Source organism: Callospermophilus lateralis, chromosome 7 (assembly GCF_048772815.1).
Source record: "Callospermophilus lateralis isolate mCalLat2 chromosome 7, mCalLat2.hap1, whole genome shotgun sequence".
NCBI lineage: Eukaryota > Metazoa > Chordata > Mammalia > Rodentia > Sciuridae > Callospermophilus > Callospermophilus lateralis.
The window spans coordinates 7954855-7981971 of record NC_135311.1 but is presented as its reverse complement, the minus strand read 5'-3'; the positions used below and the strand labels follow the sequence as shown (position 1 = coordinate 7981971).

Genomic DNA, 27117 nt, shown 5'->3' with positions numbered 1-27117 from the left:
ATCCCATGCTCTCAAGGGTAGAACCGAGTCCATGGGAGATCCAGGTAGACAGGTTTTGGCTCAGTGCAGAAACTTGTAGAAAACCTGGACTGTCTGACAACGTGGTGTGCTGACTTGAGAGCCAGGGAGTCCCCTTCTGTGCAAGCAGAAGCCGTTAGAGATCCAGGAAGTCATCTCTTGGTCCTGTGAAACAGCACTGCTTAAAATTTACAACTACAAAGATTTTTTCCATATCTACTTTCTAACTGTATAATGTTATATTTTTCTTCAAGCTTACTTTTTTTAAACTTAAATTCATTTTAAAGGAAATAGGTCACGGCCTGATATTAAAACCAGTATCACATAGTATAAATGCAAAATACAAGTTTAGAAACAATTTTGTGAAGTTCTGTCTACAAGATATTGAACAGTGTGGAAAGAAAACTGCAATTTATATTAAAAAGAGGATGAGGAGCAAGGTGCAGTGGTGCATACCTGTAATCCTAGCAGCTTGGAGGGATGAGGCAAGAGGATCAGCCTCCACAACTTAACAAGACCCTGTCTCAACATAAGAAAAGGCCTGAGGATGTAGCTCAGTGGCCGAAGTCCACTGCACCCTTCCTCCCTTTGTCCTCCTGTTTTCATTCCCCAGTATCCATCCCTCCCCACAACACACAAGAAATAGGAGTCTTCTTTATAAGATACCTCTGGAGCATACGTGGTGGTATTGCTTCTGAAGAACAGGATTGGTAGTTTGAGGATAGAAATGGAAAGAGGAATTCTCATTATAGGTACCCTTTTGTATCCTCTCAATTCTGAATTATATCACTTAATTTTTAAAATAGATAAAACAAGCCAACAAATAAACTCTAGCTAGATTCTGCTGCTTTTCAATGGCTTTAATTAAGCCTGAGGCTGATTCTGCCTTTGTAGAGGGTATTAAAGTTAGATTAACAGCAGACTGAAACTTTCTCTGGGTTAATCAAAGGATTGAATGGAAACTGAAAAGAAACTTTCTTATAATATGATTCATCGTTCCTTAATTCATATCCAAGTAACACCTAAAATTATCTCAAACCTTCACAAAACTCATCTCTCCTAAAATTGTCTTGAGATCCATACTGTAAGGAAGTATGCAGATGGTATTTTGAAACTCAGTTATCACCTTTTGAATCATGATAGAATATCAAAAGTCCAGTGCAATATTTTAATGAAGTACAATCTAATAACATGGTAAACAAAATCTCAGAATTCTTTGACTATAGTAAGAGTAAGAATAAATTTGTAAAATTTCTGTTTCAGTTACATATATGTGTACCAGGTTGCAATGAAAATGAGTTTATTATTGGCCAAAAAAGTTTAAAGTTGCCTTTTGAGACGGGTCTCACTAAGTTGCTTAGGGCCTTACTGAGTTGCTGAGGCTGGCTTTGAACCTGCAATCCTCCTGTCTCAATCTTCCAAGCCATTGGGATTACAGGCACATGCTACTGTGTCCAGCCTGCTTTTTTAATTAGGAAAAAAAATGTGAATTTGTAAAGACTGTTTAAAAATCCTCCTACCAAACAAGCAGGAAACCTAGTGCTTTTCATCAAAGAGCCAAGTAGAGCCAGAAGTACCCATCCAGTCCAGCACCTACTGGGGATGAAGGGGCTCAGAGACTAGGATGTTACCAGAAAAAGGAGGATACTTGGAATCTGTCTGGAAGTACAAGTGCAGCACATTGGACCTGGCTTTTTTTTTTTTTAAATATTTGTTTATTTATTTATTAGTTTTCGGCGGACACAACATCTTTGTTTGTATGTGGTGCTGAGGATCGAACCCGGGCCACACGCATGCCAGGCGAGCACGCTACTGCTTGAGCCACATCCCCAGCCCTGGACCTGGCTTTGTGACTTTAAGCACACCAGTTGGTTTCACTAGGGCTTGCTGTTCTAAACTATGAATGAGTATTAGACTCTGCAGTATCTTCTGGGTCTCTGAGTTCATCATTCTGGCATGGAGTCATTAACTATCCAGGAGAACAGAAAGGGAGTATGGGGGATCAGGGAGGAACTGTCAGGTGAAGCCCCTTGAGAAAGTGGTAAGGAGGCTGGGTATGGTGGACTCGGAAGGCCAAGGCAGGAGGACTGCAAATTTGACACCAGCCTCAGCAACTTAACAAGACCCTATCTCAAATTTTTTTAAAAAAAGCAGGAAGGGGGGTGCGGTGGAGGCTGGGGATATAGTTCAGTGGTACATCCTGATTCAATTCCCAGTGGCAAAAAAAAAAAAAAAAAGAAAGAAAGAAAAGAAAGTAGTGAGGAAGATAGTCCAGGCCAACATCATAGTGAGCATGAGTAAGCTAGGTGGGTTCCAGAAACTCAGCCCTTGCTGAGGAGTCATTGGAAATGAAGAGTAAATCAAGGGAAAACATACTTGCTAGAAAAACTATGAAAGCTGAAGGAAAAGAATTTGTCCTGTGAACATCTGGAATATTCATGCAGTATGAAGTCCCTTCAGTTAGTAATCATGTTGGTTAGGATTTCGTTTTTATTAAAACTGGCCTGAAAGGGAAAGAAAGAAAAGCTAAGGAGTTTGGATTTTAACAGGTAATGGCTATCTACCATAGATTCTTGAGCAGACCAGGGAAATAATGGAAGTAGTATTTGAAAAACATCAGCCCCATCCCCTTTGGTTTAGGGAGAGACAGATCAACTCCATGGCTCTCTGACAGTTACTGAGCCTCCAGTACTAGGTAGGAACACAGCTATTCAGCAGTACTGTGGTAGATACCAGGATACCAGAGTTGGAGAGCGAATCTTTAGGTTGTGGGGTGACTGTTTAGGAAAACAGTGCAGCCCCCAACCCAGTCATACAGCAGGTGCTGTTTATTAGCTGATGCTCCCTCCCCAGATCTTTTGCAAACAGGAAGAGAGCATTTTCTCTTACTTCCCATCTTCATATGTCATGTGACCAGGCTGCTCTGAGTCTGCTTCGCCCCACCCAGAAGCAGTTGGTTTCCTGCAAGTGGAAATCATTGCATCTGTGCTCTGAGATTTGGGGGTGGTAGTGAGAGACCAGCGTTTACCAGACCCAAGTAGCTTTCTTTGTGAGTGCTGTGCTGTTACTGAACAAATTCCATTGAAGAGATTGGATTTTCATCCTCTATAACCTCTCATCTCTACAACTTGCCTCTCTACCCCAGGGTATAGATCAAAGCCCGAAGCCTTTAATTATTGGCCCAGAGGAAGATTACGATCCCGGTTATTTCAACAACGAGGTAAGTGTTTCCTGATTTTCTCCTTTCATCATCCTTCTGCCATGCAAGCTGCCCTTGACTGGCACCAGCTATGAAGGGAGCTGGCAGGAGGGAGCCCGAGCTGATGGGCCAGACGGTGGAGAACATGGGGGCAAAGCTGGAGCAGGCTATTCCACTGCCCTTGCCTCTGCACCTACTTGTTATGCTCACCTTTGTGCCTTCCAGAGTGACATTGTCTTCCAAGATCTCGAAAAACTGAGGTCACGTCCAGCTCACCTGGCAGTTTTTCTTCGATACATCTTCTCTCAGGCAGACCCCAGTCCACTGGTAAGCCAGAACTATCAGTCTGGTTTGAGTGCTTGCTTGTGCTTGGCAAAGAGAATCTTTGGCCTCTGTGCCCAGTCTCTAGATGTTAAATATCAGATCCATGGGCATAGTCAGGCATCTTAAGGATTGTGACAATAAGAAAGAGGATGAAACCTAAGCAGAAGAGAGTCTTCACTGTGTGTGACACAGCCAACTACATTCATTACCTAGGGAGTAGCAGAAAAGATGGGCCTAGAAAACTGCCATTTTTGATGAGTTTAGAAATTCTTCTTGGACAAGATGTTCTTTCTTGAGTTTTGTGAATGAAGGAATGAATACAGATTGGCGGAGGGGTTGAGAGAATGGCCCTTGCAAATAAACAGTGTTACTACAAGAAAACCTGACAGGGTGCAGTAGTAAAGGTCTTCAGTCTAAAGGTGACCACCAGGAATGAACATGCGAATATGGTGACTGCCTGCCCTGGTTGGTGCTTAGGGCCAGCAACTTTGAAGTTTCCCTCATTTTTCTCAGCTACTGAGAAAGAAAGGGGTGGAAGAGGGAGTTGATGTCCAGAATACACCTCTTTTGGAGTCACGGATTGCTGCTGCCATGATTAGAGGCCAGAACAAATGTCCATTCGCTCAGCAGGACAGGATTACCCATGTGTTAAGTTCCAAGTGCTGGTGTCTCAGAAGCATTCTTGAAAAAAACAAGGCGTATCACAGAGAGAAATAGCCCTTCAGAAACAACATATAAACAAGTATGAGATGCAAGTAAAATATCAAGCATGGTAAGGCTACAGAGTGCAGGAGTGAAGACCCTGAGCATGTGAGGAAGGGGATAAGGATTACTCTGTCACAGGTTTCTAGAACATTTCTAAACCAGAGCTTCTCAGCCTCAGCCCTGTTCACATTTTAGACTGGAGAATTCTTTGTTATGGTAAACAGTTTTGTGCAATTAGGGATATTTAGCAGCATTTATGGACCTTTCCTGACTAGATTCCAGTAGTACTCATTCCCCTGGTAGTTGTAACAACTCAAAATGTCTCCATACATTGTCATGTTCCCCCAGGGGGTAAAGTTCCATCCCTGGTTGAGGACCACTGCTCTAATACATTTTCTCTCTCCTCGTAGCTTTTTTACTTGTGTGCCGAAGTTTATCAGCAGACAAATCCCAAGGATTCCCGAAGCTTGGGAAAAGACATCTGGAATATTTTCCTAGAGAAAAATGCTGTAAGACAGTCATGGATTGAATTATAATCTCATTATACTCTTCGGACACAGTAAGAGGAAAAACTAAACAAAGTAGTCAGGCCCAGTGGAGGCAGGTTTTTAAAGAGATATCCAGGCTGAAAGATTAGGGTTCCTGTTTTTCATCTCTACCTCTCCTCTCAAAAAATGACTCTCCCTTTACCTGTTTAGTACCACATACAGAATACATACTGCCTCTCTTACTTCTTCAGCCATGTCTGCTTTGTCCTTCCTTAGAGGAAGAGCAGAGGCCTTAGAGATATCAAATTATCTAGATAACAAGGCAAGGAGAACCCAGGTTTCTGAAGCTCAGCCTGATGTGCCGTTGCTACCCAAAGGCAGGAGCTGAAGAGACCTGGAACATCTGGGCCAGACAGATGAGCACTCTATACATCTGGACGTAATGCCCAGGGAGATGTCAGGGACCCCCTGCCAAGAGACTTCTGCCTTCAGGGCACTTCCCAGGTTGACTTTCTAATCTGATCAATTTATTCTGGCAATAAGCTATCAGGATTAATGAAGTTGGGGAAAATTGATTTTTTCGATAGTTTTATATTTGCTCCTGTAAGTGGGTCTTGAGTAAGGAAATATAAGACCAATGTTCCTTGGAAGTGAAAGGGAGGGAGAGCCCCTCAGATAGTCTAACAGAGATTTCTTCCTTGATGCTAAATTGCCACCAGTTGGAGCAACATTGTCTATTCTCTGCACCCTGATTGCCTTAAAATGAAGTAGAAAAACTATTTTGACCAAAAGTATTGCCACCCTTAGAATATAATCCCCACTTAATCTGTAATCTCAGATTCTATTTCCTAAAACCTTGGCCTAGAATTCAGATATAGAGTTGGGGAGAGATGAGAGGAGGAGGTGGGAGTAGATGTAGGCAGAAGGAGAGAAAGTAATGTGATCAGCCCCTCCCCATCTGCATGCTGTTCGTTCCCGGGCAGCACCTGACTTACACTCCCACCCTACTCTTCTGTTGTACAGCCTCTCAGAGTGAAGATCCCTGACATGTTACAGGCTGAAATTGGTAAGTTGGCTTATTAGTCAGTTTGTCTCCCATTGGTGCCCCTATTATCCTGAGCTTTCAGGATACTTCAGAGGACAGAGGGGACATAGAGGACAGCCCCTATCCCTGGGGAACTGTCCTCTAAAAAGGGAAAATACCCACAGGACAAGTACTCCAGAAAACTTCACAGTAGCTTATGGAAAGGCACAAATGTGACAGATCCTGCCTAGGAGCTCACTCTGCCTGGTGGAGCTTGTTATGTGAAGTCCTTGGCCCTAGATTAGGAGACCTGGTCTCATTTCTCCCAACCTTTTATGTGACCACTCTGGCCCTCAGAGGGGAGAAAAGTGGACTCAATCAGGGATTCCTAAGTCAAGTGAGTCATCAGAATCCCTTAGAGATTTCTTTAAAAATCCAGAGACCTGGACCTCACTCCATCCCACCTGTATAGTCAGTGTCTCTAGAATGTGTTTTGTTTTGTTTTGTTTTAATTTTTTTTAGATGCGATGGATGCTTATTTTATTCATTTATTTATATGTGCTGAGAATCAAACCCTCACACATGCTAGGCAAGTGCTCTACCACTGAGCCACAACCCCAGACTGTGTCTTGTTCTTTAAGGGATTTATTTTTGCTTTCTTATGAATGTTGATAGCAGCAGGTCCAGAGTGAGGACCCAGTGACTGGTTGATTACTCAGCTCTTTTTGATTCCAGAAGAATTAGGAGGGGATGGTGTATAGAGGACGGCAGTCTGAGAAGCTCAGCACCCACAACCTTTCAGAGGCTAGAAGTGACAGGCTGCCTTTGGAAAGAAGCTATTTACAGCATGGGTGACCAAGGAAAACTTATGCGCACAGAGGATAGGGAGAACAGAGCTTACTCAGAAACACAGAGTGAGCCAACTGGGCCCAGGGACTTGGCCTAGCAGGGTGGAGCTAGATGCTGGGACAGGAGGGGACACATCTCTCGGTTTTATAAAGTGTGAAGTGCTTGCCTTTTTTAGTCCTTTGAGCTGGACCAGGGGGAGTAGAAGGGGAATGAGCCTCTCAGAGATCTGCACGTTGATGTCAGACAACAGCATTTGGACATATCCAGTGAGAAGGGCTTCATTATTTCTTCTAATGGATCATAGGACATCCAGAAAATGTTCTTGCCTTGACTTGAGCCTTAGACATCAGAATTCCAGTCCTGAATCTAGAAATTACCTGAATGGAGTCCAGGCTTCCACTTTCTTTAGGTGAATGGGACAGAAAGCCAGCCTTTCCTCCCAGTGTCTTAGGGAGCTGAGACCCCTTGAGATGCTCAGCATGAGCAGCCTCCTCTTGCCCCCACACCCTGCCCATGCTGCCTTTCCTGGGCTCTCACTACAGACCTGCGCCTGCGGAATGGTGAAGATGTCCGGGGCATTCTATGTGAGGCTCAGGAGGCAGCCATGCCTGAGATCCAGGAGCAGATCCACGACTACAGGTTTGCCAGTTCCCACCCACCGACCTGTCTGTCCTGGCGTTGCTTAGCAAAGCTCTCACTTTGCCTCTGCAGTGTGTCCGTCTGCCCCCCTGTCTGTGTGTGTGTCTGCTGGAATCTGTGTATATGTGTTTCCTATTCTGTGTCTGGCATAGAACCAAGCGCACTCTGGGGCTGGGCAGCCTGTATGGTGAAAATGACCTGCTAGACCTGGATGGGGACCCTCTGCGAGAGCGCCAAATAGCCGAGAAGCAGCTGGCTGCCCTCGGAGATATATTGTGAGTCTTCAGTTCCACTCCCGCCCCTGAACGTGCCCAGCGGGTATCCTGAGGGTCTTTTTCCACCCTCTTCCACTTCTTGCTTGATTTTTCTTTCCCTGAAAGATGGGGAGAGCTGAGCCCTCCCATGGTACTTCTCAGGCGAAGGGCTGCTTCTGTCAGGGGAGTTGCAGGGTCTAGAGCTCCTGAGTCATTTAGTGGTTATGACAAGCCACAGGCTCCAGGACACTCTGCTTCCCCTTTCTAGTCCTCTCTGACTTCCCTCCCTTCCTGCCTTTAAGATACTGATACTGAGGGTGAGGCTAGCACTCCCAGTCCCCTATGGATAAAGTTCCTCCAGGAGGCCCCTGGAACTAGGAAACAGAACTATTTTATTAATTTGAAAAACCAAATTCACTTTAGGGGCTTCTGATGCAGCTGCTTTTGCTACACTTCTCCAGTCCCATTTTCTAATGTATAGTGGACACTATAATTCGAGTCTGGCATAGGTTTTGTGGGGATACTTCCAGGCCTTGAAACAATTTTTTGCCCCAATACTGCTTGTTGGTAAGTAGTTGTATCACCCCGCTACTTCACTCTGGGCTCTGTGAACAAAATAAGAAAATTGGCATAGATGATCTTGTAGCTTCAACTAGTGCAGTATTCCAGCTTGGCAGATACTAAGGGCATTCCCACTGGTGTGCCAGGCACTTCCACATGGGGCACTCCTGAATGCATTAATGAGCAAAGTGGTTCTTTCCTTTTTGGAGCTTACCTATGGTGGAAGAGACAGCAGTAAAGAAATCATGTAGTATGTTAAAGATAATAAGCACTGGGGGAGAAAGTAAAGCAGCATGCAGAGGGCCAGGGTACCAGAATCAGTGGGTTGCACTTTTAAGCAAGGTGATCAGGGTGAACCACCTGAAGAAAGTGAGCAGTTGAAGAGAGTGAGGGAGTTGTCCTTGCAGACATCTGGGGGAAAGCATTCCAGGCCGGGAACAGCCAAGGCAGAATAGGAATGTCCTGGACCTTTCGGGAGTAGTACGGAGGCCAGTGTAGCAAGAACAGGGTGAAAAGTAAGTGACAGAGAAATAACAGGATACAGCATGCAGAGCTTGGGAGCTGTGATAAGGACTTGGGGGTTTACTCAGTTAGCAGGGAGCCATTCCAGGTGTGTGAGGCCAGGCTATGGGCACAGATGGCTGGAGAGTGAGAAAGGTCAGCTAGAAGACTCTATAGGAATTCCCAGGAACAATGATAGGGAGTAGACCCAGTGTAGTATTCTCAGACATTGTGAAAAGAGGTCAGTTCTAGGTAGATTTGGGCACTAGACTACAGAAGGACTTCCTAAAAATTGAGTGCCAGAGGCTGGGGTTGTGGCTCAGTGGTAGAGCGCTTGCCTAGCAAGTGTCAGGCACTGGGTTCAATTCTCAGCACCGCATATAAATAAATAAAATAAAAATACATTGACAACTAAAAAAATGTTTTTTTAAAAATCTGAGTGTGGGGTGTGAGACAGAAAAGTCCAAGGAGACTCCAAGGGTTTCTTATTTCTTACCTAGGCTGCTAAAAGGATGAAGGAATGAGCACAGGGAGTGGTTTTGTGGTGTAAAATCAGGCTCAGTTTGGGGCATGCTAAATTTGGGTTCTTTGGGACATCAGACTGAAGATTTGAGGAAATAACCACATGTGTGAATCTAGCATTTGATTAAAGATCTGAGTTCGAGATTCGATGAAGGCACACAGAACAAATATGCTTTGGAAACTTACCCTCTGACCTTCAGCTGGGCCCTGAATCGGGCCTTAGTTTCCTACGCAGACAGATGGCATTAATCACCCCAGCCACTTCAGAACTGGAGGTAGGACCTCACTGAACCTATTTTGAGCTCATAGGTACCAGAATTATAAGAATTGGTTATTGGCAGCATTAACACCACACTTAGAATGATTTCCACTTAAAGCAATGAAGTTGGGGTCTCACAAAAAGGGACTATAATACCCATTTGTGAGTTATTTTGAGAATTCGATGGGTTAAATGATGTAAATAGCTTAGAATAATGCCTAGCTGAAGTAACACTCGAGTGTTTGTCACTGTTACCAGTTACCTCTTTTAATAGGCTTCTTTGGATCTGGTCTCAAGGTGTTAGTCTGCTTTCCCTCCTCCTCTCCTCCGCCTCCGTGCCAGTCCTAGAAGGAGATGAAAAAGAGCCTCTTCCCCCATAATAACTTCACACACTAAAATAGTGAGCAAGAGGCTGTCTTTGCCATATCCCCTTCCTTCTAGCTAGAAGGACATCAGTGACATCATTGTCACTCTGTGCTACTTGAGTCCCTCAAGGGAATAAGAACTCTCACCTCCAGAGTCCCAGGCTGGCTCCAGAACCTTAAGTCTTAAGTCTGACCTTTCATCACACTCCCTTCTTCTTGCCCACCACCCTCCTCCCCTCTCTAAGAAAGAACTTTCCCTCCTCCCGAGCCTTTCTCTTGCAGTCTGAGATGCCTGTTCTTTCTTTTGTTCCAGGTCTAAGTATGAGGAAGACAGGAGGTGAGTCTGTGGTGTGGTTCATTTGCAGCTTTCAAGGTGGGAAGGACTGGAACTAAACTCCTGTGCTTTCCATTCTGCCCTGCACAGGGGAGTCTGCAGCATTGTAAGATCATGGTCTGTGCAACCTGGTTCCCAGGTGGCCATAACCATAAAGCATCGCACCTGTGAGACCTAGGCCCCTGATGCTTGGGGCCACCACCCAGGGGTGTGAGCCTGCTCCTTGGTGTCCTGTCCTAATGTTTCCCAGACCCGGTTCTGCTTTCCTACCCAATTAAACCTGTATCTTCCTCCTTACTTTTCCCCTAAACAATTTCTAACAGTACTGATGACAGAAGAATCAGCTTGGGTTAGCAGCCCCTGAAGAGGGAAGCGAGGGTATTTCCTCTCTAGGCACATATTGTGATTTTTTTTTTTTTTTTTCCTCCACAGCCTACATACTTACCTCATTTACCATGAGGGCTCAGTGGTCAATGGTTGGGGGTACCAGTTCCCTAAAGCGTAAACATACAATTCTCATCAGAGAACTGGTATTAAAATGAATCTGCATTCCCTGGGCACACACACTTAATAAGGGAGAGAAGATGGGGTTTACGTCTGTGTACGAAGGCAGCAGAGCTAGGGCTGAAGCTTTGCTGCATTGAATTCACAAAGTAGATAATCTACTGAATTGTGGGCCAAATACATTTTTTTTTTAAAGAGAGAGAGAGAGAGAGAGAATTTTATTATTTATTTTTTACTTCTCGGTGGACACAACATCTTTGTTGGTATGTGGTGCTGAGGATCGAACCCGGGCCGCACGCATGCCAGGCGAGCGCGCTACCGTATGAGCCACATCCCCAGCCCCGACCAAAAACATTTTGAAGCCCAGATCTCTGGACAGTTTCATTTGTGGCAGTTGGAAACTCCTTGACAGCTCCTTTCCATCTCTCTCCTTGTTCTCAGAGACAGGAGGGTGGTAGAGACAATATGGCTTAGCAGAGAATGGTTGTTTTGAGAATCTCTTCCTTTCCCTTGCTGAGCCCCGATGTGTATGTATAAGAATATTAGTTATAGTGCTCTGACTTGCCAATGACTTGACGAGCCAGAGAATTATTTGCTTATGTTTTAGAGATCAGTGTTCTCATCCACTGACCACTATGCCCTCATTGGAAAAAGTTCTGGTTAGGGAAGGAGTAAGATTTCTCTTGGGAGCTGTGCCAGCCCAGACAATTGACCAGCTTCTGCCTGCAGTCTCATCTGACTTTTCCAGACTTCCCTTTAAATGCCTTGACCCATAATACCCCTTCCCCACTCCACTGGGTAGCTGTGGGGAGGTTGTTTGGAGCAGGGTTTTGGCCCTTCCACCTGCTGGCAGGGAATGTGACTTGAGCTTCCTGGCTCACCACACGGTTCCTCTCTTGCAGTGCACCCATGGACTTTGCCCTCAATACTTACATGAGCCATGCTGGGATCCGGCTTCGGGAGGCAAGACCCTCCAACACAATCGAAAAGGCCCAGTCTGCTCCTGACAAGGACAAGTGGCTGCCTTTCTTCCCTAAGACCAAGAAGGTGACAGAGTGCTCTCTTTGGCAGCACATATACTAAAATTGGGATGATACAGAGAAGATTAGCATGGCCCTGCATAAGGATGACATGCAAATTCATGAACCATTCTATATTAAAAAAAGAAGAAGAAGAGGAAGCAGGTGACAGAGTTCCTCTAGAGCATAGTGTATCTTGGATCAGTTCTCTTGGCTCAGGTAGACCGGGAAAGCCATACTGCAGCCATCTAACTGGACACTCCTCCAAACCTGCCAGAGGCGAACTCGCCATGCTGATTAGGGCATAAACAAGGATCAACTTTCCAGCTATTTGTTTAGGGCTAGTCTTGGGGGGTAGAAGCAGAGTGATTAGTAGCCATGTCTGAGGGTATTGGGACCTTTCCAAACCCCAGTGTCTCCTGTCTCAGCAGAGCAGCAATTCCAAGAAAGAAAAGGATGCCTTGGAGGACAAGAAGCGAAATCCCATCCTCAAATACATTGGGAAGCCCAAAAGCTCTTCTCAGAGCAGTGAGTATTTGGGGAGCAACAGCCTTGGGCATTCCTTGGGACCTCAGCCCCTTCATATACCAGCATGTTGGGAGAGAGGCCTCCTATGTTTCTGGGAGCCACAGGCCAAAATTCTGAGACAGCTGCTTTCTCCCCTTGCCACATCTATATGGGCTCTTGAGGTACAGATGAGTGTGTCACAGCCAAGGAGTCCATGCCTGTCCCTGGGTCTTAGTCAAGGAACTCAGTACCAAGCACAGCTACTAAACAGCAATATGGAGGACAGTTTCTGCTTTGGGTAATATTGTCCTGGTGACATGTGATGCTTCCTTCACCTTCACCCATGGGATTTGTCTGCACACCTGCAGTCCTGTGTTTTGGGAACAATTATGGGTCCTTGATGGGAGGGTTGAGTTACTAGCTAATAGAACTAGACAGGTTGGCTTGAGGCATGTTGAGACCTAGAGGTTCCTGTAATGCCATCCTTAAGCCAAAAGGCAATTGACCCTATAGTTGATCTCTCTTCAGCTATAAGTCATATTTCTGAAAATTGTTGCTGGCCTTCACAGCCAGTGTCTTGGGTCCCCAGTGCCAGTGGGAGCCTATGAAGGGTGGATAGTGGGCTTAGCCTATTACCCTTTATTAAATTGGTACATTGCAGGGTTTGAGAAGGAAGGGCTTTTTCTATATCCACCTTGATTTTTGCCACTGCTTTTTCATTTTCCAGCTTGTAATTTTTATTTTGAAACATTAATTTTGACTTTTCATGGTTTACTTTTGTTTTTGTTTGTTTTTCTTTTAGCATTTCATATTCCCTTGTCCCCTGTGGAAGGTAAAAGGACCATTTTCTTTGGGTTTGTCTTTGCATTAACATCAAATTTCCATCTCCCAAATCTTGTCATTCCCTTTTCCATCTTATCTTCTTCTCCTCTCCTGACCCTCTTTCCTTCCTCCCTCGCTTCTCTCCATTTTTCTTTATGTCCCTCCTTGTTGCTAAAGCTGCCTTGGGGGCTCCTACCCTTATGCCCACAGGGACCCTCTTCCTCAGATAGAGATCTTGCAGTTCTGGCAGAACCAGCCTTCTAGGCCTCTGATAGTTCTTCCACACCCTGAGGCCTTTTCTCTTCAACTCCTGTAGCCTTTCTATGGGTACTGTTCCAAGAATCCAGGGCTCTATATAAATTAATGTCCTGCAGTGTCCTACCATAAGGCAGGATTGCCTCAGATTTTCATTGTCAATTGAAATAACCTTCAAAAATGAGGATTTTTATTATTTTCTTTTTAAGTAAATTGTGGGTCTCTAAGAGTTCTTTTATTTATATCATCTATTTTGCTTAAGCCCTCCATCTCTTTGACTTTTAACTGCCAGTACTATTCCAAAAAGAGTGACCCTAACTGCATTTTATAGGACCTAATATCTTCTAGAATTTGTGTAACAAAAAATAGATAATATTAGATCATGGAGGCACATACCTGTAATCCCAACTCATGAGGTTGAGATCACAAGTTCAAGGCCAGCCTCAGCAACTTAGCAAGACTATGTTTCAAAATAAGAAAATAAAAAGGAGCCAGACCCCATGTTGCATGCCTGTAATCCCAGCAGCTCGGGGGCTGAGGCAGAAGGATCGTGAGTTCAAAGCCAGCCTCAGCAAAACGAGGCACTAAGCAGCTCAGTGAGACCCCATCTCTAAATAAAATACGAAATAGGACTGGGGGTGTGGTCAAGTGCCCCTGAGTACAATCTCTGGTATCAAAAAAAGAAAATAAAAATGGCTGGGGTTGTATTAGTGGTAGAGTGTCCCTGAGTTCAATCTCCAATACCATAAAACAAATGAAAGTTATGAGGCTGGGGTGCAGCTCCAGCTGGGAGTAGAACCTGTGCTTAGTATGTGTGAGGCCCTGCATTCTATTCCTGTACCACCAAAAATAGTAATAATAAAAATTTAGAATAAATGATACAGATTAACCCACAAGAAGCTTAGAACCTGTATCAAAATGTCACAGAATCAGACAAGTTCATTCGAGTCTGTGAGGTCCACATGTATATGATTAAATAATTAATATTTTCTGGGTTCTACAGTAGTGTGAGAGAGAGAATGCACACATGTACATAGTAGGATCCAGTCAGGAATTTACTCTGTCACTAGGATTCATTTTATATAAAATCTGCAATTACAAATATTATCTTCACAATCATTTTGAAAGTTACTCTATTCATTTTAAAAGTCCTGTATTCATTATGCCATCTGAAGCAATAACAATAAAGAATTATTGAAAAAACAGTTATAAAATAATGAGGGAATAAAAAGAATGACCTCTAATCCCAGGCCCATCGTTCAAACCCAGGTCTTCAAGAATGCTAGGCAAGGGGCTAGGGCTGGGGCTCAGCAGTAGCACACTTGCCTGGCATGTATGAGGCACTGGGTTGGATTCTCAGCACCATAAATAAATAAATAAATGTCCATCAACAACTACAAAACAATATTTTTAAAAAATTAAAAATAGGACTGAGGTTGTGGCTTAGTGGTAGAGTTCTCACCTAGCACACATGAGGCACTGGGTTCAAACCTCAGCACCACATAAAAATGAAATAAAGATATTGGTCCACCTACAATTAAAAAATAAATATTTTTTTTTAAAAATGCTAGGCGAGTGCCTACCACTGAGTTGCCCTGAAAGATGACAGGAATGCTCACGGTGGAGACCAGTTGCTGATGTCAGGGGCGCCCTACTCTTTGACTCAGATCTTGTCTTTGCAGTTATGTGAGTTGGTTTAGGGTTTTTAAATCCCTAGGACATCAGACAGATATGTATCCATATCTGAAGACCAAACACCCACCCACACTATAGAAAGCCTCGGTATTGAGGTTTTGTGACGTTTAAGGTCATGAGCTGTCATCCCCTCTTTGTCTGATTGCTAGTAATATAATTCACTTTTATTTGGTTCCATTATCATTCAGAGACTGGAGAATGGGGAGCAAAGGCTACTAGTGAAACTTTGCTCTTTTCATTCAAAAATGAACTCCTGTCTCCCTGTTCCCCTTGTTACTCTGGATTATCCGTCATACCAGATCTCAGGGCTGCACCTTTTTCTTGACATGTACAGTGTGTAACTGTCCAGGACACAATTGAGCATTTTCCAAGTGGCCCATGGGAGAGGGGACAGTGGACTTAGCCTGTGGCTTTTTGTTATAGAACGTCCCCAAGCTCTCATATCATCACCCTTCTGAGGTCGCCCAGGACTGTGGCTACATGGTAGACCCTAACATCCACAGTGGCTCCGGAGCCAGATGCACATTCAGTTTGGAACAAACGATTTGGTCCTAACCTCCAAACAGGAGTGGTTGGTAACAGCTCCTCTCCCTAAAATATACACACAGCTACTTAGGTGGTTTGAAGAAAGTACTGCCATAGCCACCTGCTAGGTGGGGTTGAGCAGTCAAATGTTTTTTTTCTCTCCAACTTCAAAATTTTCTTATGAAAGATTTCCAGACAAGGAGATTTGTAAGTATATATATCTGTAGGTATCAGAATCTCTGAAGTCTGTTGATTAGGCCTAGATCTCCAGAGTATACATACTTCCTTCCCTGTACCACTGGTCGGAGGCAAAGTGCCATTTGTAGCCCAAGTCCTGCTCTTACCTTTGACTTGAAGGAGGAGTTCCTCTTCTCTTTTCAGGCTGCCAGTCACTATGCCCCTGTCTGAGTCCTCCTCTGCAGGGTCTTTAAGTGGCATCCTGTGTCATTTCCTCTCCCTCCTGCCCTCTCTGTCTTCTTGAACAAGAACAGTTCCCTTTCACCTTAACTTGGAAAAGAGGCTTGAATTTGAATGCCTCTCCTCCATTCCTCCTAGGTCACCTCTCTCTGATGATAGAGGAACTGTTTCTTTAATGAGGGAACTCAGAGAGGGCAGGAAGCACAGGAAGGAGAGTCAATGAATAACCAATAGTGCACTCAGAAGGTAACCCAAGTTTGGAAAATGCCTGATAGGTTTTGTCAACATGGCCAAATGACATGTAGATGTTTTTGGTCTTCCTGGGCTTTTTTTTTTAAGCCTATCACATGCCCCTTCTTGAAAACCACAAAAAAACCTAGTTGTGGTTTTCAAGTACAAGTTTTATAATGAATGTGAGAGCAGAAGTAAGCTTTTTAGAAAATATACTTTCAAACTCTCTCATTTTACACAGAAGGAAAGAGTAGACCAAGAGTGACCACCCAGAGCCATACCGTCTATTTGTACAAGAGCAGTACTAGAGCCACATCTCCTGCCTCTTGGTCTCATGCTGTTCTCATCCGTGCTTGCTCATTGCTCTGTCTTCTGGGTTAGAGGGGAGTGAGGGCCCCAAGAAGCCATCCCAGAACAGAAAGCATAGTGTCCTTCCTTTTCTTTTTGCCTGCAGTCAAGCCAGGCAATGTGAGGAACATCATTCAGCACTTTGAGAACAGCCAGCAGTACGATGCCCCAGAACCGGGGACACAGCGACTCTCAACAGGAAGCTTTCCCGAGGACCTGCTGGAGAGTGACAGGTAGCAGTGGCTGGATGGGGCTTGCCAGCTGCCCAAGGCACTGAGCATGGGCAGGGTTTGGCACTGGGGTTTGATTCCAGCTGCCTTATCCCTCTCCACTAGATGATAAGATCCCACTGTGGAACTTTCTTCCCCTGCCCCCAACTTTCCTGCCCCAGATAGCTTCAGAAGACCCCAAATGTGTTAGCAGTCAGGCAAGTGGAAGAGCAAGCAAAGAAAATCAGAATCCGTATGCTTTGAAAATTTCATTTGGATTCACCCTGACTACTTCTACTAAGATTCATCTGTACTGTATTATCCTACAACTAATCAGAAAACACTAAATGACAAGGTTAAAAAAGACTGGAGTGGGGAAGGGAAGGAAAGTCCTGGAAATGAAAAGATCCCAATATAAAGTCTTTGCCTGCAGAAAAAAAGCACTAGAGAGGAGGTTCTGCAGGGCACTTTTAAGACGCGGTTTAACTGTAGGCATCAGCTGTTCACATCAGCAAGGACATGCAGAGTGCGTTCATTCAAAACAGACTGCTTCTCCCAAGAAGAAACAGGGAATTGAGACTGGCATCTCTTATATTCCTCATCTCTGTCAGGTTCTAACAAGAATCCTTGTGGGGTTTTAACATACGCTAGGACTTAATTGACTTGCTCTTGAATGGCGTGACAGCAATCAGGTCATGCCAGAGTCTACACAGCCAACACTTAAAATAAAGATTGCCTGTAGTCAGAAATATTCATGCAGATTCCTCAAGTCTCCCTTGAGGAAGAGTACTGCAGTCTGTGTACAGGAAAATAATCTTTTGTGTTCACTAAAGTCAGCCACCGAGCTGGAATAGAGGCAGGCATAGAAGCAAGTCAGTAGTTAACTCTGGATGGTCAAGCCATTTTGCCTTTGAAATAACTAGTTATCAAACATTTTTGGCTTGACTGCAAGATTATTCCTTTCTGTTCCTATTAAGCCTTTATAAACTTAGTGCATTTTGAAAGGTTTTGTCCTAGTGAGAATTGACAAAGATTTAGGGTGATGTTAGATTTGTACTGTGGGGAGAGATTGAGTTCTATTATCAGTGGGTAAATTAAAGACAAATTATGTGATTACTGTGCTCATATAATTGTACCAAATATTTTAAGACTATAAGACATTGTCAACACTTCTTGAGAACCTTTGAGACCTTTTACAAACTTGCAGTCTTCACCTTGCTAGGAAATTATTTTTGCCCTGCTTAAGACTTTCACCAGAATCCTAAAGGTACTCTAAGCAGAAGCCTTTGGATATGATGATGATAAATTCATTGGCATTCTTGGGAGACAAGTGTTAGCAGCAAGGTGGGTGTGAGGTGGTTGCAGATGCTCACCAGGTATAAATGCATCAGTTCCAGAAGATAGGACCCTGGGAACTTTTGACCAGAGGTAGACTCTGCCTCACTTCTTGGTAGGAGTGTCACTCATTTCTGGATGTTTGTAGGAAGCTGTGTGGCTCTGTAGCTCCATTATACTACCACAGGAGGTTTGTGTGCAGATGTGACCCATTGAGGTCACCCTGAAAAGTGTTTTGAGTTGCTCTAGGTTGGAATTCTTCTAACAAGTTTCTGGGGATAAGTTTAGTAGGGAATCAGCTTCACAGTTAGTTTTCTAACCCAGCAGACCAACTCTCAGGCCCCAGGAGGTGAGCTCAATTTTGAATCCTCCGGCAGTTTGGAGACTTGATGAATGGAGACCAAGGCGCTTGGCTCCCTCGCTGCAGCAGCCCACTGTGCTATTAAGAACTCTCTCCAGACATCCAGGCCTTCTGTGGTTTCAGAAGCAGAGCAGGATGTAGATTAGTAATAATGTCAGCAAGATCAGGGCGGGGGGAGCAAAAGGGGGACATCAGGGGCAGCTAGGGGTCAGCAGTGCCAGCTGTCTCACGGCTGATGCACCACAGGACTCACAGAGTGCAGCAAGGCCCAGTCATCGGCATCTCATCAAACCGCAGGGACACTCGGTAGCGCCTGGCTCCTGCCCATCTGTTACCAGACCCTTGACACAGCCTCCCCAGCCCGTCTGCTCCCTGGAGAGAAAATGGAAGCTTAGGAAGGGTGCTGTTAGGATAAGATGGGAGAAATCCACGTGAGCTAGTGTGCCACACTCCAACAGCTAATGAGGAGAACCTGCAGCACTGAGGCACCCTTGAGATGGGGCACCAGGTAAAAGCTGGCCAGGATGTAAGAGCCCAAAGTCTCATGTTCGTCCTCCCTAGTTCACGCTCAGAGATTCGTCTAGGCCGCTCGGAGAGCCTTAAGGGCCGGGAAGAGATGAAACGGTCTCGGAAAGCAGAGAACGTGCCCCGCTCTCGAAGTGATGTTGATATGGATGCAGCTGCTGAAGCCACTCGCCTCCACCAGTCAGCCTCGTCTTCTGCCTCCAGCCTCTCCACCAGGTGAGCAACCTCAGGTAGCGCCACCCACCCCTGTCTGGGCCTGAGGCATACATACGGTGTTGCTAAGAGTTGATATTCCCTCCTTTTGCAGGTCTCTTGAGAACCCAACCCCTCCCTTTACCCCCAAAATGGGCCGCAGGTGAGTGCTGATACAGTGGTTCCTCCGATTGGCATCTCTGTGGCCCATTTGTACTTGGCCACATCCTACCCCAAGCCGCTGGCTGGCTGGCTGTGCATCTTGTCTTCCTGGGCTCAGGGCAGGAGAGGGAAAGACAAACCCTGAGTGTGAGCTCTTCCACTCAAGAGAAACTGAGCTGCCACTTTTCCCCCAGGAGCATCGAGTCCCCCAGCCTGGGCTTCTGCACAGATGCCCTCCTTCCCCACCTTTTAGAGGATGATCTGGGCCAATTGTCTGACCTGGAGCCAGAGCCAGATGCTCAGAACTGGCAGCATACAGTGGGCAAGGACGTGGTAGCTGGGCTGACCCAGAGGGAGATCGACCGACAGGAGGTCATCAATGGTGAGAACCTGCTCAGCTTCCCCGGTTTCCACTCATACCTGGTGGGGATAGGTCCAGAGCACCTAAGACACAGTGTGGGAAAGAAGAGAATAGTGTGGGGGTCTCAGGAACAGGGACAGGTCCACCTCAGTTCAGGCCTAGTGTGAGAGAAAATTAACTATCATCTGAAACCATCATTCTAGTTCCCCCCAAAAGTGGGGTGGTATGGCAACCAGGTTATGACTCTGGATACTTTCTCATCTGTTTTCTTCATCTTTCCACCCCTTCTTGTCAAACCTGCACTCAGAACTGTTTGTGACTGAAGCTTCTCACCTGCGCACACTCCGGGTCCTGGACCTCATCTTCTACCAGAGAATGAAGAAGGAGAATCTGATGCCCCGGGAAGAGCTGGCCCGGCTCTTCCCTAACCTGCCTGAACTCATAGAGATCCACAGTAAGGAGCTGTTCCCTTACTGCCGGCCTGCAGCTTCTGATCTGGCCCCCTGCCTGACCTTTCTGAGCAGATAACCCCCACCAGTCCTCTCATGAGAGGAAAGTTGATAGGCAACTTGGTACAAGCCCTCCTGTTCCCCCATGTAAAATGGTTTCCAGACCTTTCCCCATACCACTGCTGCCAAAGATACCATTTTTCCTGGTCACAAAGTACCTGACAGTACAGCTCACCCCCAGGCATTTCTCTGTGTCTTCTCCTCACGCCAGATTCCCTGTGTGAAGCCATGAAGAAGCTTCGGGATGAGGGCCCCATCATCAAAGAGATCGGTGACCTCATGCTAGCTCGGGTATGACTTCATACTTTTACCATATGGTGAGGAAGAGATTGAATTGGCAGGTCCCATTACCCAAGGCTAGGGACTTTTGACAGAGGAGGAAATAACCAGGGAGCTCTGGGACCTGGTATTTATCCTTCCTTTTCAGTTTGATGGTCCTGCCCAAGAGGAACTCCAGCAAGTGGCTGCACAGTTCTGTTCCTATCAGTCAATAGCTCTAGAGTTGATCAAAACCAAACAGCGCAAAGAGAGCCGATTCCAGCTCTTCATGCAGGTATGTCCTGGACTATGCCTCAGCCTCCCTCTTCTCCATCTAGGTCACCAAGGATCTCCTGATCTTCTTCCTCCAACCCCCCACCCTCTTGTCTCCTCTGCGAAGGACACCCAGCAATGCCCTTCATCCATTTATCCCCACCCCACATCGGTGTTGTGAAGCTTAGATGTCTTCTAGAGCTAGAGACCACCCTAGATTGCTCATCTACCAATACCAGTGTGCACTTAGATCTCAGTTTCCTTGTCTGTAAAAGGAAATACCTGCCATTCTATTTTGACCTTTTCCTTGGGTTATTGTCACCCAGTTGTCCCCGTTGTTTCTGAGAAACCCAACTAGACTTAGGACCCTATTTGGCATTTTTACACCCATCTTGGCCCCAAGCCTTTAATTCATGAGTTGATATCTTTCTCTGCCTGCCTCCTGCTGTCTAGGAAGCTGAGAGCCACCCTCAGTGCCGGAGGCTGCAGCTCAGAGACCTCATCATCTCCGAGATGCAGCGACTCACCAAGTACCCACTGCTGCTGGAAAACATCATCAAGCACACAGAGGGTATGCAGGAGGGAGTCTGCTGGCCTCTAGCAGGCCTCCCAGACCCTCACACTGGTATTACTTTGCAACCTTAGCCAAGTCACTGGACTTTTGTAGTCTTAAGTGTCTTCTACTGTTATGACTTTCAAAGAAGAAAATGATTGTAAATATAGGGCACGCAGTAGCAGAAAGGGCCAGCGCTAGTACTGAACTGCATGGGGACTTTGTACAGATCAGCACAGCTTCTGCATGGACTCGCCAGCAGGCCCAGGAGTGCACTGTGGTCCCTTGAATGATCATAGTCTCACGCCAAGGGCCAGCTTTCCTCCTGCTGGACACCTCTGTGCAGTGCACAAAGACACGGTATTGCATGATGACACTAGAGGAGCAGAGGACTGGCCAAATGAGGGGTCCTGGCCCCAGGGGTCTGCCACTACAACTGTCATTGTCCCTGAGATCCTGAGCATCGTTCATTCCTTCAAATTTCACACACTGGAGTCAGGAGAGAGGGGTGTTGAGAACCTCTTAATCCTGGCCAATAACCGTAGCAGAATGAGCTGTGGTCTAGGAGTGAAGTGAGACCCCAGCCAGTTAATGTCTTCACCCCAGTGTCTAAAACCTCAGGACGCTCAGGAAAAGTCACTCTGCCCTATGAGGTCCTCTGGTTACCAAGGACAACTTGCCCCAACCCCTGCTGCTGTTTGAGGCGAGTCAGCAACCACAGTAATGGGTAGGCAGGTGATGTCTGAGCCCGTGGTGCAGTCTCTGGGCGGGAGGGAGCCCCTGACCACCCCCTCTGTCCCTTCTTGGGTTAGGTGGCACACCTGAGTATGAAAAGCTCTGCCGGGCTCGAGACCATTGCCGGGAGATTCTCAAGTTCGTGAATGAAGCGGTGAAGCAGACAGAGAACCGGCACCGGTTAGAGGGCTACCAAAAACGCCTGGATGCCACCGCCTTGGAGAGGGCCAGCAACCCTCTGGCAGCAGAGTTCAAGGTAGGAAGCAGAGGGCGCAGCACTGGGCCCCTTTCCACTCACCTCATGGGCACCCTAGGAGCAGAACTCTGTCAGGCCTAGAGTCTGGGAGGTAGGAGACTTAGGAAGTAAACCCTGTGGTCTTGGTCACCCGTCCCCAGATAAACAGCGGCAGACTGCCACCAAGTGAGGACTAAATATTAGAACTCAGCCCCCAGAGAGCAGGGGTTGGGGTAGGGCTTGAGGTAAAGGTGGAGATCATTGGGAGGGAATAAAGCTGAAGAGAAGGGCAGGAAAAGGTAGGGTTTGGAAGGAGCCCAAGCCAGATCCACTGTCTTGCAGTAGCATATGGTGCATGGCTTTTTACTTTTCTCTGTGTCCCATGAGATTAAACAGGCAGGGACTGCTTCCTCTTCATCACTGACTCCCAGCACCTTAACACAAGGTCTACACAGTAGGTTCTTGAATGATTGAGTGATGGTGCGATGGTGTCTTCTTAACAGAGCCTGGATCTTACAACCAGGAAGATGATCCATGAGGGGCCCCTGACCTGGAGGATTAGCAAGGATAAGACTTTGGGTATGTGTCAGGGGGCTGGGGCTAGGAGGAGATCTGTGGTAGGGGGCCTTCTCTCTGTTGCATAAGCCCTGGAACCTGTTGCTCTAAATGGGTAGGGAGGGGCTGGGTTTGTGCTCAGTGGTAGAGCACTTGCCTAGCATGCATGAGACCTTGGGCTCCATCCCAGCATGGCGAATACATACGTACACATATATGTACATACATAGAAAGATAGCCAGCATGGTGGGGGGTACTTGCTACGTAACTGGGTTAGTGGCTTGGGCATCCTTAAACACAGTACAGAAAGGAAGTGACCAAAGAGAAACGAGTTGGGTTACCAGACTCCCAGGGCCTCCTGGGTCCTGGTGATAGGTTTCTGAGAGCCTCTGATCCCCTTGAGCGGATGAGGAACGAGTGGGCAGCGGGACATGCCTCACAACCCCCCAGACCTCCATGTGCTACTGCTGGAGGACCTACTGGTGCTGCTGCAGAGACAGGACGAGAGGCTGCTACTTAAGTGCCACAGCAAGACAGCCGTGGGCTCCTCAGACAGCAAGCAGACCTTCAGCCCCGTGCTCAAGCTCAACGCTGTGCTCATTCGCTCCGTGGCCACAGGTACCTGTGAGGAGATGTCCCAGCTGGCCTGGGGCTCTGGGGTTATGATCACTATTAATTCGTCTCCAGCCAGCACTGAGTGATGTGGAGTTGGTAGGTTCTTACAATAATAATTGGTAAGCCGATCTGGGGCTTACCTGTGTAAGAACTTAGCTGTGTTCCTTTCCTCTGGCTCACCTTTATCTGTAACCTGGGAGTGACACCTACCCGACCTCTCCAGGGGATCAAAAGGGCTACTGGAGCCTGGTGCAGTGGCACACACCTGTAATCCTGTTACTCGGAAGACTGAGGCAGGAGGATCATAAGTTTGAGTCCTGAGCCACTTAATGAGACCCTATTCAAAATAAAAAGGACTGGGTCGAGAACCCCTGGATTTAGTGCCCAACACCAAAAAATAAAGGGCTGCTGGTTATGAAAAGGTTCTGTAAACCTTAAGCTCTGTACATCAACCCTCATTGTTTTTAGAGCGGAGGGCAATGGGGCAGCCATGAAAGACAACATTAGGGGTCCCAGAATTGCTTCTGTCACTTTTATTGGTGGGCCCCAAGAGGTTCTGAGGACCCAGTTCTGTCTCTTGCTGCATTACTCATCCATGTTGTGGGCCAGAGTTTCCATGTCTACCTCCTGTCACCTGGCCCAGGTGCAGTCATATCTGCTCTCCCCTTCCCCATTACAGACCCTTCCACCTTCCTTTCCTCACACAGATAAACGGGCCTTCTTCATCATCTGCACCTCCGAACTGGGCCCTCCTCAGATCTATGAGCTGGTCGCGTTGACATCATCAGACAAGAACACGTGAGGATTGATTTGGGCGGGGGGGGGCATGTAACTGCCATCCCTTAGGGACCAGGGTGGTGTGTATGCAGATGGTGGACAGTGGCCAGGTCTGGGCCCCAGAGCAGTCCCTGAATCGGGAGCTGGGAAGGGAAGAGGGAGGCAGGACAGTGCAGACAAGTTGTGAGTCATTATTCCCGTACTGTCACCAGTCGTGTCCTTCCACCAGACCATCCACTCGCCCTGCCCCCTGAACAGTGGCTGCCAGAGGTGACATGGCACAGTGGAAGGAGACAGGTTGAGTCAGACTGCTTCTCAACCTTGGGATTTTTGTAGAATGCAGATAATGCCACCCGTTAGAGTTATTTTGAGAGAGAAAGTAGACACAGAGTGCTTAGCACAGGGCTCTACAGAGGCTTGGTATCCAGTCATTGGTGGCTACAAGTCATATGAACCCAAGAGAACCACAGTCCGCAGGGAAGTGCGTGTCCACCAGGCAGCAGGTCCAGGGTCAGGGAGTGGAGAGGGCTTTGAAGCTTTGGAGCAGTGGGATCTTCAGGGGACAAGGCGTGCGCCTGGCCTTGTTCTCACCACCAGTCCTCTTTGTTCCTGCTGAGCAACAGATGGATGGAGCTCTTAGAAGAGGCCGTGCGGAATGCCACCAGGCACCCTGGAGCTGCCCCAACGCCCACCCATCCCCCACCCCGGGGCCCTCAGGAGCCACCGGCCCCCTGCAGGTGCAGTGCTTAGCCCTCTAGGCACCGCTGCCCTCCCTACTCCAAGCTGTCTATTTCCTGCTGCTTCCAAGCCCTTCACCTGGGGTGGCCAGTCTCAGCAAGAAAGTGCCCACAGGGAAACAAGCCCCAGCAGTGGAGAGCGGCCCGCCTCTCTCTTCTGCCCGCTTCTCTCTTCTGCCCGCCTCTCTCTCTTCTGCCCGCCTCCTCTCCCCCACAGCCACTCACCTGGCTATAATGGAAACTTCACCTGGAGTAGAGTTCAGGGTGTAGATGGGGGCACCCAAGGAACTGGGCCAGTATCCACCCCCTGTCCAGGTTGCCAGCCTGTCCAGACCGATGTCCAACAGATGAAGCCCAGCAACTCCCTTCTCAGACTCTACTCCTTTGTTGCGCCTTCTAACTGGGGAGTCCAGGGTGGGATTCATGACATGTCAGCATCAGCCAGAATTGATGGAAAGTAGTCCTGTGCTCACCTTGGTCCGGTTCTTCCCTCAGGGTAGTACTGGATGATTCAGAAGTGTTCCATAGCGAGCCAGAACCCGAGGAGCTCCCTGGAGGTGAGGCCCTGGATTGTCTTGTCGGAGTCCAGTTCTGTCCTTTTTTTCATAGGCATGGGTCGGGTGGGGTGGTGGAGTGACGGGAGAGTCCATCAGAACCATATGTATAAAGTTTTGAAAAATGAATAAAGAAGAAACGGGGGGGGAGTAGGGGGAGTATGGGAGAGGAAGGTGGACAGACCAACAGACTGAAGACAGTGTGCACCAGCTCACTTGCCCAGACTCCTGCTCCCCTGGTGACAGGGCTAGTAGCAGAGGAAGAGAGGAGCAGTGTGGTCAGGTCCAAGGGCCCTCGGGCTTTAGCAGGGATTGCTGCTAGAGAGCAGGTGGCATGTGGAGAACAGGACGCATTGGGATGTGAGGCAGGGTTGGGGCACAGACAGTTAGGGGTAATTACTGGGACGGGATGAGATGGGAAGTTCTCAGATTCTTCTTGAAAGTTTGTATGTGAAATGACAAAGGATCTTGGGTTTGGAGAAAAATCTTGGCTCCCTGGCTGTATCCCTTTTCTGTTTCCTTCTGCTTAGAACGTTCTTCCTCCTCACTCCCACCCTCCATACAGCTAGTGGTATCTCCTGTCACTGTGCAGTTTAAACTGTGGCACTGCTGATGGGAGCCCTGCACTGGCTGTGTGTGGTCATCACCTTCTAGCAGACTATGTAATTTACTTATTCACTTAGTTATTCTGTGACCCTCCCAACCCCAGGCAGAGGTCTTTGTTCTGTCTGCTGATGTATGCCAAGGACCTAGGACAGTGGCCGGCCTTAGAAGGGGCTAGGTCAACTTCCGTGGAACCTGTCAATCAGTGTGCCCTGCCCTTTGGAGCCACAGCTGGCCATGGGCTCACCTCATCTTTTCCCTCTCTTTTACTCTGCCTGACATCACCCTCTTGTCCAAAACAGGCACTGGATCCCAGCAGAGAGTCCAGGGGAAGCAGCCCAGGCCACCAGAGGATCACGAGCAGGAGAGCAGTACAGAGGAAGAGGAGCCAGGTGCCATGCCTGACCTTCCTGCCTCCCTGGATGGAAGGAAAAGGGACCCCATTCAGCTGTCCCTCCCAGGCTCTCTGTTCATAGAAGGACTCGCTGATTCAGCCTTGGAAGATGGTGAGTGCCTCAGAGAGCTCAGGTCCTGCTGCGATCAGCTCCTGGGTCCCCAAATAGCATGACCCATGTGAACTTCACTCTCCACCTGCTCAGGGCCTCCCTGGTTGTGCTTGAGGAGAGAGAGGCAGAGACATTGGCTGGTTGGCTGGAACCCACCAGCGTCCCCTGCCGCTGTGCTGGTGGGAGCAGGGGGAGTGGCAGTGCCACGCCTGCTCTACACCTGCCCCCACTGCTGGCGTGCGTGCGTGGCCCTGCCTGGGGAGCCATCACCCTGTTTTCCCTCCAGTGGAGAACCTGCGGCGCCTGATCCTGTGGAACCTGCTGCCAGGACACACTGTGGACACTCCAGCTGTTGGGGAGCCCGAAGATGACCTGACGCCTACCCCTTCTGTCATCAGCATCACCTCTCACCCCTGGGACCCAGGCTCCCCAGGACAGGCTCCTGCTGGGGATGATGGAGACAATACCCAGCTTCCGGGGCCAGAAGGGGCCCAGGCAGAGCAAAAAGACACAGCGCTCTGTTCTCTGGCACACCTGCCACCAAGGACCAGAAACTCTGGCATCTGGGAGTCTCCTGAGCTGGATAGGAGTCCACCTGAAGAGGTTCCAGGCACAGAGGCAGCAGGAAGTTACAAAGTTGTAAGAAAAGGTAAAATACGTGAATGGGTCTGTGGGAGACAGGCAACCCACTTTTGCT

At 47.4% G+C, this 27117-nt stretch overlaps 1 protein-coding gene and 1 non-coding gene across 11 annotated transcripts in view; both read left to right on the top strand.

The window, feature by feature from the left end:
• Nucleotides 1-27117, top strand: part of Arhgef11 (Rho guanine nucleotide exchange factor 11) — a 107939-nt gene that overhangs the window by 77490 nt on the left and 3332 nt on the right. For 5 of the 10 annotated variants that reach the window (XM_076862271.1, XM_076862274.1, XM_076862273.1 and 2 more), the window contains 26 exons: nucleotides 3164-3238; nucleotides 3443-3544; nucleotides 4657-4755; nucleotides 5758-5800; nucleotides 7150-7246; nucleotides 7399-7521; nucleotides 10022-10045; nucleotides 11449-11593; nucleotides 11994-12093; nucleotides 12875-12904; nucleotides 16472-16598; nucleotides 18832-19011; nucleotides 19103-19150; nucleotides 19344-19531; nucleotides 19818-19964; nucleotides 20231-20310; nucleotides 20447-20572; nucleotides 21004-21121; nucleotides 21916-22094; nucleotides 22577-22652; nucleotides 23079-23246; nucleotides 23951-24041; nucleotides 24644-24757; nucleotides 25253-25314; nucleotides 26217-26420; nucleotides 26707-27069. In XM_076862271.1, coding sequence (XP_076718386.1) covers nucleotides 3164-3238; nucleotides 3443-3544; nucleotides 4657-4755; nucleotides 5758-5800; nucleotides 7150-7246; nucleotides 7399-7521; nucleotides 10022-10045; nucleotides 11449-11593; nucleotides 11994-12093; nucleotides 12875-12904; nucleotides 16472-16598; nucleotides 18832-19011; nucleotides 19103-19150; nucleotides 19344-19531; nucleotides 19818-19964; nucleotides 20231-20310; nucleotides 20447-20572; nucleotides 21004-21121; nucleotides 21916-22094; nucleotides 22577-22652; nucleotides 23079-23246; nucleotides 23951-24041; nucleotides 24644-24757; nucleotides 25253-25314; nucleotides 26217-26420; nucleotides 26707-27069 — 3109 coding nt within the window. The remainder of the gene's footprint in view (nucleotides 1-3163; nucleotides 3239-3442; nucleotides 3545-4656; nucleotides 4756-5757; nucleotides 5801-7149; nucleotides 7247-7398; nucleotides 7522-10021; nucleotides 10046-11448; nucleotides 11594-11993; nucleotides 12094-12874; nucleotides 12905-16471; nucleotides 16599-18831; nucleotides 19012-19102; nucleotides 19151-19343; nucleotides 19532-19817; nucleotides 19965-20230; nucleotides 20311-20446; nucleotides 20573-21003; nucleotides 21122-21915; nucleotides 22095-22576; nucleotides 22653-23078; nucleotides 23247-23950; nucleotides 24042-24643; nucleotides 24758-25252; nucleotides 25315-26216; nucleotides 26421-26706; nucleotides 27070-27117) is intronic. The other 5 variants (XM_076862275.1, XM_076862269.1, XM_076862276.1 and 2 more) reach the window with 3 other exon arrangements.
• Nucleotides 11602-11707, top strand: LOC143405414 (U6 spliceosomal RNA). Its single transcript, XR_013092111.1, has one exon. It is a non-coding gene; the product is annotated as a U6 spliceosomal RNA (small nuclear RNA).